General features: G+C 40.6%; 1 protein-coding gene across 1 annotated transcript in view; it reads left to right on the forward strand.

The window, feature by feature from the left end:
• LOC108442518 (transmembrane protein 132C) overlaps positions 1 to 14,048 on the forward strand; it is a 94,486-nt gene that overhangs the window by 6,078 nt on the left and 74,360 nt on the right. Inside the window, exon 2 of the mRNA XM_017722595.2 lies at positions 12,521 to 13,436. Within this exon, the coding sequence (XP_017578084.2) occupies positions 12,521 to 13,436 (916 nt within the window). The remainder of the gene's footprint in view (positions 1 to 12,520; positions 13,437 to 14,048) is intronic.

Here is a 14,048-nt window from a genome sequence, read left to right on the forward strand (position 1 = left end):
TGAATAAGGGCCAATTTTTTAAGGGCCATCTGTCACAATTAACCCCACATATGAGGTTAATTGTAACGTTTGTACTCAATTCACTTCACTTTTGGCTGATTTGTTCAGAAACAGTAGGTGCTGGAAGCGAAGGTTATGTTTTCATTTGTAGCAGACATGCATTGGAATATTGCACAAAAAAAAATCTTTAAAATGATGTACCGAAGCCTGAAGCGCGTCAGGTGGTGTCCTGCTTTCTCTATACTGTACATTTCCCTTTAATCAAATGGCACAGAAGACACAGCCTTTGAGACTACAGACTCCATTTATGACAAAATATTGCAATTAATGTCATCATTTCTTCAGTTTTGAAGTCGAACACGTCATCCGCCCTTTGATTTTTCATGTTTGTTTATGCTGCAGGTTGCTAATCTCAGTGCTGGGGACTCTGACGTCTGCAGATTTTTGTGTTTGTGTCAGATTGGACTCATGATCTAGTTTTGAAGCTCATTATGAGCTTGGTCAGGACCAGGATTGGGGACTGCTGGTTTATGCCACTGATCTCACAAACAGAAGCCGAAATCAAAAGCAGAGCCTTAAACTTCACAGCTGCGTTATTTGTGCTCTGAAAAACATCTAAATAATTCAACCCCGGCATCCAGTTCATGTGTCTGAATACCTATAAATGCTGGAAATCCAAAATGCCAAAACAGGCATGAGCAGGATGTGCATTAACGAACGACGTCATTGTGTACATTTGTCTCACGTTCATCTTTTGATCTTTAATCCTAGCAGCTTAACTATGCAGTCGCTATAAAAACAGGGTACTGACGGATTTTGGACATTTGTTTAATTGATATTTTCATGTTGCTTATTTCACTTTTAAAATGTAGCAGCACAAAAATGCATTGCATTCCTCAAATTACTCCACATGGGAAGCACTGAGGTCAGTTTCATCCATTTGGATAATAATTTACTCGAGCATGGGATCAGTGTGCGTGCGGCATGTGGGCACAGCTGGAACCATTTCCATCCATTTCCAGATATCCAGCGTCATCACTGCTTATACATTTCAGCTTCTTTTAGAGCTTTGAGACAGCTGGTCAAATGTTCTGGCTGATAAATAGTCGTTTTTGATTGCGGCACAGAAAGAGTGCAGAAATTCACTGCTATGTTCAACTGAAGGTGGAGGTTCAAGAACGTTAGAATCAATTATAATCAGTTATAACAATGTCCAATACAGGCCTGTCATACTTGACTAAAATCGTAATGTGACTGGTAAATTGTTTATCCACTGGTCATGATAACCTGCGTTTGGAAGGCTGAGTATTCTCCACAAGGGGTGCTGTGAGCACTCAGGTTGCCTTGGTCAGCATCACTAATAAGGAGGAAACCCACACCAGCAGGATCTTTTAGTTTATAGCTGGAAAGTGCTGTATGTGGAGTATAAGTAAATGTTTCATATTACAAGTTGTGTGTATATGAAGTAAACCGTTTTATTTAATAGGATCTAAGCTGAACAACTAAACAGACACTAATAGGCTAACAGGCTACTCCAATAACACTCGGCTCCATTCAGCAACATACATTTTTCTTATTATTTAATTCCAAGAGCTGGCCTAAAATCAGTGGAAAGTGAAGATCACTGTTATAAAGCGTTGAAATTGCCATAAAAGCACTAGTGTATATCTATCTATCTATCTATCTATCTATCTATCTATCTATCTATCTATTGTATCTATTGTTTTTCAGTTTTGACACAATTTTAAATCGTCTGTTGATCTTTACATTGTCTGGTAACACTTTATTTGAAGGCTACCTACATAAGGGCTTCATGACGCATTCATAAGCACTGAATAATGTGTTTATGAAGCACTACTTGAACATTTATTAAGTGCTTATGTCGGTTCTCGCAACCTGACATAAGATGTTTTATGAAATAAATGACATTGTACTGACATAATAAGAATAAACCTTGAACATATTTAAACATTTTAAGCACTAAACATATTTAAAACATTTTAATATTTTTAATAAAGTTATACATAACTATTTATGTCAGCATTCTTAAGACGACATTGTACCGATATCAGGTGAAATATGCCTGGAAACCACCCCCTCTTCGCTCCATGGCATGGATAAGATGATTGATGCAATTATGTACAGGGTTTAAATGTTTAGTGCTGTAAATATGTTCAAGGTTTATTCTTATTATGTCAGTACAATGTCATTTATTTCATAAAACATCTTATGTCAGGTTGCGAGAACCAACATAAGCACTTAATAAATGTTCAAGTAGTGCTTCATAAACACATTATTCAGTGCTTATGAATGCGTCATAAAGCCCTTATGTAGGTAGCCTTCAAATAAAGTGTTACCTGTCCGCTCCAGTTGGCTTGGAAAGAAGTTTGGTTCCATTGACTTACATTAAAAGTAAAATATGTTTTTTCTTTTTCCTGTAAAGTTTCCATTTTAGAGATACAGGGTTTTGTTTCCGACAGCAGTGATATATAAACATCTTGCATTGATTTACTACCCATGTTACAACTGTGCCTTACTTTACTCACAATGCATTCCCGTATGGTAATATAGTAAATAATGTGGTAATATAAGAATAAATATATGTGAAGGAAAAGTGTGAAACGTTGTCAAATAGTCACAGACATATTTACGTATATAATTTATCTTGCAGTATTTTCAAATATAGGTAGAAATGTATGTCTGCTAAAAAAGCATTTTGACATTTTGAGTACACTCCTAAAAATATTTCTTTATTAAAGAAAATGGATCTAGAACCATAAAAACTCTACAAACGGTTTAGCGTAATTAAAGGCATCTTTGCACCGCAAAAAGGTTCTTCAGATTGTTGGAGAATGTGTTGTTTGTGGTCCTATGTAGAACCTTTTTGAAAATGGTTCTATACAGGACAAAAAGAGTTCTTCTGTTGTAACAAGCTTGGAACCCTTTCGGGTGCTATGTACAAGCATTTTCTACAAGGATCTATACAGAACCATAAGCAACACATTCTCTATCAATCTGAAGAACCCTTTTTCGATGCAAAGGTCCTTGAAACTTTGAAAAGGGTCCTCGGAGTGTTCGTGGTTCTATATAGAACCATTTTTTTTCTAAGGAACCCTTGAAGAACCCGTTTTTTTGAGTGTACTCTTTAGTATATGTCAAACTTATACTCAAGTAATTACCCTTAAAATGCCCTTAAACTTTCCAGAGATTATATTTCATTGATATCATTTTTCCTCATAGGTTGAGTCTTAATCAGGCTGAATCTTCGTGAGGTCAGAGATTTACAGTGAGAACCGCCTTTTGCTGCAGGACGGTCAGTTTATTATGAAATCTCAGTGGAATTTCGAGGTCAGAGGTTTACATCCATTTGCATTTGCCTGTGAATTTGATCACTTGGAAACGTTCTTGCTTTCAGCCATATGTCCTGCAATCTGTCTTAGGGCGTGACGTGTGTATGCATGAGTACTCAGGGGGCCGTCGGTAGAAGCTTATGCAGGCTTACGTATGTATAGAGGAGTGTAGTGTAGATTTTATTCCTGATCAACCGAGCAGCGTCTGGAACACCTGTGCAGGTTTACGGAGAAGTTCACTCCATTATTCATCCGTGTGCCTTCACTGTTTACACTGAGAGAAGATAAATCACCTTTTTATGATGTGAGGAATTGGTCTCTTGACCTCCAGAGAGTGCCAGTAAAGATTAGAACACTTTATGTGCAGTTAGTCTCAGCGCAGCAGCATTTGGATCCTTATATAGTTGAGAAATTGACTGGTGTGCAGTCAGATTGGATTCAGATGGACAGATGAAGGTGTGTAAACTAAGAAGGGAATTAAATATGTACATTTGACATTTCTCTACGACTTTAATGCTTAAATACATGAATGCATAAGTGAGCCTGCACTTATATCTAACATAAACAGTAAAGGGACATAAAGTGAAACTATCATCAATGAATCTTTATACTTTACTGAGAAATTATAAGTTATAAAGTAAATGTAATTGGTTTCTGTACTTTAGTATTTTTGGTGTATCTGTACTGAAGTTTCTCCGTTCTGGGCGACTTTCTCCTTTCACTCCACTACATTTCAGAGTCTAATATCCGACTTTTTCCTCCTACATTCTGAGAAATCTGTCGTTCCTTTTGGTTTCTGTGTGTATAAAAACGTAACATGTCAAAACGAAAGAAGCGCAAAGCCAGAGCACCAATCAGGGCCCAGCGGTCACTTTGTTTAGAGCTGGTTTTGACCTGTTGGTCATACCGACCCAGTGCAGCACGCGGTTCAACGTCAGCGCAGCAGCGTAAAACTTTGGGAGAGTCTGTTCAACATAAATGATGAACTAACCTAACTTTGTGTGAATAGAGCTCAATATAGAAATATGTCCACATATGCAGTCGAGACTGACGCGGCTTTTTTCTGAATTTCTACAAACACCATTTCATTTTATAGTAAATGAGTTTGGGCTGGTTTATGTTTATGAACAGACGCCTACAGATCAACATAGTAAAGGAGCTCATCTGTGATCCTGAGTTTAAAGCCAGTTTTTATTCAACTTAAACTTGGAACTAAGTTGTAAATAAATCTGAAACTGAAACTTTGCTTGTGTGTAAAAAGTGATTTCAGAGCCACTCGGTTCTCCCTGATGGAAACTGTTTACCTTCAGTGTTTTGTGCTTCTGATCATTTTAATAGACGTCAGCGTCACTAATTAATGACGTTCTATTAAAAGACTGGTTTACCAAGAGAGACGCTGGAGGACTTTCACCTGAAATGAGTTCATGAAGCCAGTCTGGTTATAAAAATGATAACAGGACCAGATCAGAGCCAGAATTACTCTTTTAGTACTTTTACTTTATACTTAAGTACATTTGAAGGTAAATACTTTAGTACTTTTACTCAAGGACATGGTTTGTGTACTTCGTCCACCTCTGTCTAAAAGTCAGATTATACTGCTCTCAGTAATCAGCTGGTCATTGCACTGATAAGCTACTTTGCCTACTTTAGTCAGAAGCTTAACATTAGCCTTGTTTATTTTGTTTAAAGAAGCAGCCAACATTGGAATCCTACATTAGAGAAACACCGTTAAAGTCACCATAATGCATTTCTACATCAAATAATATTATGTATATTATATATAATATAGCATATTTGCTATATGTCGTGCTGTGGATCACATGATCTTAATGTCTGTTTCAGTTCTTTTAAAAAACATTATTGACCAGTTAATAAAAAGAGTATTTTAGTAATGTAGATCTAATAAAACCACTGTCTAATAAAACCACTATAACCAATGTTATTAACCCCTTATATGACCAGTTTTATTACACACCTCTGTAAGAATAGCTCAGCCAGTTTGCACTGAAGCCCCTGTAGTTACTGGATAATAAGCCTTAATCTATAATCTGACTGGGATTTTAAGGCATTAATTGCTGTTTCCAGTAATTTCCCACACGGTGAAATGAAACAACATTCATCCAGGACCAACACAGGAACACAAAATTAAGATTAATTGACCCTTATTAGTCCCACAACAGGGAAATTTCAGCTCCGCATTTAACCCGTCCGTGAAGTGAAACACCACATACACACTAGGGGGCAGTGAGCACACTTGCCCAGAGCGGTGGGCAGCCCTATCCGCAGAACACAGGGAGCAGTTGGGGGTTAGGTGTCTTGCTCAAGGACACCTCAGTCACATGCTGTTGGCTCTGGGGATCAAACCGGCGACCTTCCGGTTACAGGGCCGGTTCCCTACCATCCAGCCCATGACTGCCCCCAGCCCATATATATAAACATAGCAGTCACTGAGGTAGCAGCCAGAACAACTGCAGTGGAATACAGTATTTGGTTGATACAGTATTCCAGCAGCTGATATTGTTAAGAAGTAAACAATGTGCAGAAATGCAGGTAGTCAGATATGAATTAGATGAAGTATCCGAGTGTGAAATGCCATAAGTGTACTTAAATACAGTGTCACAGACTTCATCTGGAATTTCTGAGCCAATCAGTTCAGTCAGTTGAGGAATCTGATGGCTTATGGAAAGAATTATATTTGCATTTTAATAAATTTATCCATTCACTGCCGGCTGATCCATCCACTGCCAGCTGATCCATCCACTGCTGGCTGATCCATCCACTGCCTGCTGATCCATCCACGCTTAATCACTGTGATCAATGTAGAAATTTGTAGAAATGTTGCCGCATCCTGACTTCTATTGAATGATGAAAAGGAAACAAATCTGCTGGAGTTTACACACCTGCAACGGATGTTTCATCAGTTTCGGCTCAAATTTGAATGGTAAACAGAAGTCCCCTGGCTGTGCTTAGTGGCTGGTAGCCACTGTAGTGGACAGGCATTGGCTAATGAGGAATCCTGCAGTTTCTAAAGGAGCCCAGCACAGAGGGCAGGGGCAGTTTTACCTTCACCTCAGAGCTCTAAAGACAGCTGGTCAACAAGGTGCCACTGGCCTCTGTACCCCGAACGTGGCCCATCAGCTGAGACGTGTTTGGCGTGTGAAGTTCGCTTCTTTAGTTTTGTACTGGAGCTACGAGGCTAAAGTAGCCAACAAGCAACAGAAGCTCGTTTACAGCGACTGGCGTTGAACAAAGTGCGTGACCGAATGATGTCAGACAGCATCGCTGGCTTCAAACTAGCTGCTGCTGATGTTGGCTGAAGAAGCAAACTACAGACACCAGATGTCTCGTGTGATCGGGAGAGAGATGTGTGTGTGTGTGTGTGTGTGTGTGTGTGTGTGTGTGTGTGTGGTGATGTGAGAAGCCTGTGTGTCGTCAGAACTGTCTTTTGACCGTTTTTTCTGTCCCCCTGCAGTGTGTTCTGCTCCCTGGTGAAAACACTCTGATATGAACAGAAGAGCAGAGACTGAGAGCGCACTTACACACACACACACACACACACACACACACTCACACACACACACTCACACACACACACTGCTCAGACGCAGAGCTCAGCAGAGCAGGCGCACCTGATTCTCTCAGAATTACTGCTGCTCCTTCTGAGTGTTTATAAATGACGTTTTAAGCTTCTGTAAAACTGAGATTCTGTTCTCTCTCTCTGTCTTTCTTTCTCTCTCTATCTCTCTCTCTATATTTCTTTCTCTCTATCTCTCTCTCTCTATCTATCTCTCTCTATCTTTCTCTCTCTATCTCTCTATCTTTCTTTCTCTCTCTATCTCTCTCTATCTCTCTCTCTATCTATCTCTATCTTTCTCTCTCTCTCTCTCTCTCTCTCTCTCTCTCTCTCTCTCTATCTATCTATCTATCTATCTATCTCTCTCTCTCTATCTCTCTATCTATCTCTCTATCTCTCTCTCTCTCTCTCTCTATCTCTCTATCTTTCTTTCTCTCTCTATTTCCCTCTCTCTCCCTCTATCTCTCTATCTTTCTTTCTCTCTCTATCTCTCTCTCTCTCTCTCTATCTATCTCTATCTTTCTTTCTCTCTCTCTCTCTCTCTCTCTCTGTCTATCTATCTATCTATCTATCTATCTCTCTCTCTCTCTATCTCTCTATCTCTCTATCTTTCTCTCACTCTCTCTATCTCTCGCTCTATCTATCTCTATCTTTCTTTCTCTCTCTCTCTCTCTCTCTCTCTCTATCTATCTATCTATCTATCTATCTCTCTCTCTCTATCTCTCTATCTATCTCTCTATCTCTCTCTCTCTCTCTATCTCTCTATCTTTCTTTCTCTCTCTATTTCCCTCTCTCTCCCTCTATCTCTCTATCTTTCTTTCTCTCTCTATCTCTCTCTCTCTCTCTCTATCTATCTATCTATCTATCTCTCTCTCTCTCTATCTCTCTATCTTTCTCTCACTCTCTCTATCTCTCGCTCTATCTATCTCTATCTTTCTTTCTCTCTCTCTCTCTCTCTCTCTCTCTCTCTCTCTATCTATCTATCTATCTATCTCTCTCTCTCTATCTCTCTATCTATCTCTCTATCTCTCTCTCTCTCTCTATCTCTCTATCTTTCTTTCTCTCTCTATTTCCCTCTCTCTCCCTCTATCTCTCTATCTTTCTTTCTCTCTCTATCTCTCTCTCTCTCTCTCTCTATCTATCTATCTATCTATCTATCTATCTATCTATCTCTCTCTCTCTCTCTATCTCTCTATCTTTCTCTCACTCTCTCTATCTCTCGCTCTATCTTTCTCTCTCTCTCTCTCTCTCTCTCTCTCTCAGACTGATGTTTTTATAGGTCTAAAATGCATATTTATAATTACCGATCTGAAAAAATATGGACCTTGACAGAATAAATCTCGGTGATTGGAGGCCTTAATGTATTAATTCGGCTTGCTGAGATTAAACGTCAGGCGAAGGTTATAGATCACCGAGGAAGACGTTTACAGCTCAGAGTTATGATCTTTTGCGCCGATGCTTATCTGCACGCGTCTGGATGTGAAAATGAAAGTAAAACAGGATAATCCGTGCTGAAGAATTAAGAGAAGATTCAGACTGAAGGACGCGGCTCTAGCTTGTAGATTTACTGTACTAAGCTGATGGACCGGGTTTAGTGGGCTGAGAAATTAAGAGCCGTCCAGTGTTTTTTAATTGACCTCTGTGTGCTGTGTGAGAAGCAGATAATCGATTAGTATGGAAACAAATTTGACTTGTAGAAGAACAGAAGACCTGTTGACTCGAAGCACACTCAGAAGTCAGTAGGCAGCTGCTGAGTTCTATCAGTGAGGAACCCTAAGAGCCTTTAAAGAAGAACCCAAAAAACACGTCTGTAATTTTCAGCTCATTGTGTTTAAACACTGGTGTATAAAGTAAGAAACAAAAGTATGCTGAAAGCTCAAGTAAATTTCCCAAGTATACTTTATGTTGTAAGTATAGTAATACCCATGTACTATTAGTATGCTTATAAGTATAGTATTTCAGTACTACACTTTTTAGTTGTCAATCATGGAATATCCACTAAAATATGTAATTTAATCTCTGGAGTGTTCTCTGGAGTGACCAATCACGCTTCTCTGTCTGGAAATCCGATGGACAAGTCTGGTTTTGGCGGTTTCCAGGAGACGGTACTTGACTGACTGCATTGTGCCCAGTGTAAAGTTTGGTGGAGGGGGGATCATGGTGTGGGGTTGTTTTTCAGGAGTTGGGCTCGGCCCCTTAGTTCCAGTGAAAAGAACTCTTAAAGCTTCAGCACCAAGAGATTTTGTGTGTGAAGCCAGACGAGCGAACGCTTTTGGAAATATAGTGTATGTGGATCTGGTGTAAATCCTTTAGTGTTCTAGAAGATACGTTTACAGATCAGCCACATGTGAAGGGTGCAAAAACTACATGTTTACAAGTAAGTACATGTGAATATGGGGTGATCATGTGACACAAAATCACACCTTTAAACACATTTTTTCACATGCCGCTCTAAAGAGTGATACCTGGCACCACACCTACCTGCTTCACCCGTGTGAGCACATTTTCTGTTTTAACACAGGATGTCTTGTCCTTAACTCAGCAAATCAGTCTGCTTGCAGCTTTTTAACACACCTGTTTTAAGATATATTCAAAATATTTCTTAGTAGTTGAGTGTGAGAGCTAATCAACCTCAGACATGTTTTTCAGGACGTTTTCTCTCTTCCTCACCAAGGGGCCGATAATTAAGGAGCTGAATGTGTCTCTGAAAGAATGTGTGACTTTTGGCCACTATGGGCCCGACAGTAAAGCTGCTGCTTCTCCATAGGGAGGGAGGGAGAGAGAGAGGGGGGGGGGGCAGAGAGAGAGAGAGAGGGGGGGAGAGACATAGAGAGAGAGGGGGGCAGAGAGAGAGAAAGAAAGAGAGAGAGAGAGAGAGAGAGAGAGAGAGAGAGAGAGAGAGAGAGACAGACAGATAGATAGATAGATGGATAGATAGACAGACTGACAGATGAATAAATGGATAGAGAGATAGACAGATGCATAGCCAGATTGATAGATGGGCAGACAGACAGACAGACAGACAGACAGACAGACAGGTAGATAGATAGATAGATAGATAGATAGATAGATAGATAGATAGATAGATAGATAGATGGATAGATGGATAGATAGACAGACAGACACATAGCCAGATTGATAGATGGGCAGATAGATAGATAGATAGATAGATAGATAGATAGATAGATAGATAGATAGACAGACAGACAGACGCATAGCCAGATTGATAGATGGGCAGAAAGATGGACAGATAGACAGACAGATGGATAGATGGATAGTTAGACAGACAGATGCATAGCCAGATTGATAGATGGGCAGGAAGACAGACAGATAGATAGATGGATAGACAGACAGACAGACAGATGGATAGATGGATAGATAGACAGACAGACAGACAGATGGATAGATGGATAGATAGACAGACAGACAGACAGATGGCTAGATGGATAGATAGACAGACAGATGGATAGATGGATAGTTAGACAGACAGACAGATGCATAGCCAGATTGATAGATTGATAGATCGATTGATAGACAGACAGAAAGTCTCCTAAATGTTGATATGAGGAGTCTAATACGTCTCTGACATGTTTATGTGGGTGTTTTAATGAGTCATGATATTAATGTAATACAACAAACATCTATTGTTTTGAATAAAGTATTGCAGGTTACTTTACCGGTCATTTACGTTTCTTTTTAAATTCCAATATAATACTGGTTCTTTATATACTGCACTAGTGCATTAGTGCTCTGTTGAGGTCAAGCAGCCGTAGTGTATGCACAGAAATGACTTCCAAGAACTGAAGGCCAATGTATCTTTATTCCTCTCATTCATATTGAGGAGATTAGTAAGGCTTCTGGAATTTCTGAGGGATTTCATTGTCTTATTGGGATTTAAGGTTAAAAAAAATGTAGCATTTGACCTGAAAGATCCTCGTTGCTAAGCACCAGTGGACAGCAGACGATGCAGTTGACTGCACTAACGCAGATGGGACATTATGTCAGAGTCCTAGCGTCAATAACCAAAGCAATGGCTCATATAATAAACTCCAATATATTAGATAGAACTCATACTTTTGCTTTTGCGAGCACTAGTCTGAATGGAAAAGGCTGTCTCGTGCCCTGGGGATGGGCTATCTGGTCAAGATTAGGGAGAAAGGTCAGGACTGGGCTTTCAGAGTAATGACTGCACAGACACAACGTTCAATCTGCTTTTTTCAAAAATTACTTCCAGGAACTGAGAGCCAATGTATCGTCTGAACATATCTGAGTACACCAGTCATGTGAGGGTTTTCAAGATATGGTGCAGAATTATTGGATTGAGTTTGTATTCTGTTTATGCGGTGAGGGGGTTGGAGCGGGTGAGTTAGCCTGAGAGTAATTTATGAAGTGTGTTGCTTTTCAGAGAAGACCTAATATCCTAACAGTCGATTCGCAGCAGGTCCTGACCTATTGTACCATCGTCCACCGATAGCTGATGTCCAGTCCATTGTCATTGTTTGGGGTCTGAAGTTTGCTTCTTTAGTTTCCCACTAGAGCTTCGACCCTACAAGGAGAACCAGCATAGACCAGCATGGCTGATCACCACCATATCTCCAAAAGGGTAACTTTACAGGAGAAGGAAAAAACTTACTTTACTTTTAATGTAAGTCAATGGAACCAGAAGTTTTTCGGAGTCATTTTGGGTCATTTCTTTTGGTCCATTCATTATGAAATTTACACACAGTGTAAAGGTCAACGTGCATTTTCGATTGATGTCAAAAAATAAAAAAACCAGATAAACCAGCGCTAGACCAGCACCAGTAACAGTAAACAGCAGAAAACAGACCAGAAAACAGTAACAGCCACCTAGAAGCATGAAGTTTAAGGCAACGGTATACATTCAACACTGATCCAGGGGTCGGCAGCATGCTTCTCTTTTAGTGGAGTTACGGCTCCACAGCAGGATCCGATTAGTAGGTAATAATAAAATAATCCTCCTTTACAGTAAAATGAAGCTCTGCTGGTCTGCTGGTTTAACAATAAGTGCTCTTAAACACTGGAGTTAATGTAGAACTGCTGATTAACTCTGAAGGTTTGTGCACAGACTGCTGGTCACCATAGCAACGCAGAAAACAGTCTCGCCTAGCTAGTATTTTAGAAGAGTCATTCAGTTTCATGAAGCCGAAAATCACAGGACTCCCCCTCCTGCTGGATCCCCATGGAACATTCTAGCTCCACCAGTTCATGAAGCCAGTCTGGTTATAAAAATGATAACAGGACATCAGAGCCAGAATTACTCTTTTAGTACTTTTACTTTATACTTAAGTACATTTGAAGGGAAATACTTTAGTACTTTTACTCAAGTGGAGGTCTAAAGGGAGGAACTTCTACTTTTACTGGAGTAACATTTTACCTGGGGTGGTTTCTACTTTAACCTCCTCATATATAGTCAAAAAGTACTTTTATTCACAACTTCATCTAAAATGTGCTGTAGATGTTTAATCATGCTGATATTTAGTACATACACACGTAAACGTACGTATCATGGGCTTTTTAACTCGATCATGCCGTAATTTTCATGTAACGATATTAACACAGTTTCCTTTTCTTGCAGAACTGGACAGTCAGGAGGTGTCTGATGCTGTTGGATCTCCCAGTCCGTACCCCATGTTCCTCCCGGTCAACTACCAGGTGCGGAATGCTGACTACTTCCTGTTGAAAGAGGCAGGCCAGGATATCATGCGCAACTCCAGTATGCAGAGCCACACCCAGCCGTTCGTCATACTCCGAGCTGAGTGGCCCCCGGTGGTCAATGCCAGCTATGGCCCGATCTCTACAGAGCAGGAGATCCCTCTGGACCTGGTCCAGTCCGTGCAGCTGTTCCGTCCGTCTCCGCCAGTCTTCACGTTCAACTGGAAGGTCCGTTCCTTCGTCCTGACCAGGTGGGTGTACTCCTCCTCCCCAAAAGTCCGCGTGTTGTTTTACGTCGCTGGAAGGGACTGGGACAGAGGAAGCAAGGACAAAGGGACCAAGGACGAGCTTCCTTGCGTGACCGTTTACGCCTTCTGGCAGACGCAGGAGGTTCGAGGATCTTGTTTGATTTCCAACGAAAGAGGGACTTGCATGGCGGAAGTGGAGCCCCCTGCTGGCTGGTTCAGCCCAGCTGAAGGAACAGGTACAGGCGCTTCCAGCCGGGAAAAACAGGGCTTGGCCCCAGGGAACCCACTGGAACTCTACTATCAGGCTCAGCCTAGCAAGTCCGGAAGCTGCAGTGGAGAACTGGAGGGTGGGAAGAGGGGGAGGACAACAGGAGGAGGACCACAGGTCGAGTACATCCCTATGACTCCAATGCAGAGGATCGGGAGTGTACGCCTCCTCCAGGTGCGTCCTGGCGCTACACCTGTTTCAGTGCTCAGGCTTGGAGAGGCTGTGGTCATTCAGACCTCCTCCAAACCTCTGCGGAAGACAGACATTGCGTCTTTCTACATCTATATGAAGAGCTCGGCCAACCTGGACACCTTCTCTCTCAGGTAGGCCCTGCTGGAATCGGTGTTGGGTGATTTTGGGTGATCAGGGGTGATTTTGTAAAGCAGTGTCCTGCAGGAAATAGAGGTCAGCAGAATGGACGGCTGAGATTGATCGGTTGAAAGTTTCTCTGAAATATGAACTTTACAGGAGAAGGATAAAACACACTTCTTCCGATAAGAGCGATATGATTGACTTACAGTACGTTACATTAAACACTTACAATATTATTATATTGTTATACCTACACCTTCAAAAGTGACGCTGTTAAATATGTTTAGCATCTGTGTTTTAAATCATTACAAATATTGCACATACATTTTTAATACGAGCAAATATAAACACATACGGTTTCATCCATATAGGTTCATAGTTACATAATTCACTTCAATATATAATTCAAATTAATATCCTTCCATATATTTTCAAAAAATGTCAGGTTTGTAATATATTTCCATGTGTTTCACATACAGAATATGTAATATGAAGCACTACACAAGATGGTTCTTCAAGGGTTCCTTAGTAAAGAAAATGGTTCTATATAGAACCGTGAGCACTCAGAAAACCCTTTGGATGATTAAATGGTGCTTGTGAAATGGCTCTTCAGATTGGTGGAG

Source organism: Pygocentrus nattereri, chromosome 29, assembly GCF_015220715.1.
Source record: "Pygocentrus nattereri isolate fPygNat1 chromosome 29, fPygNat1.pri, whole genome shotgun sequence".
NCBI lineage: Eukaryota > Metazoa > Chordata > Actinopteri > Characiformes > Serrasalmidae > Pygocentrus > Pygocentrus nattereri.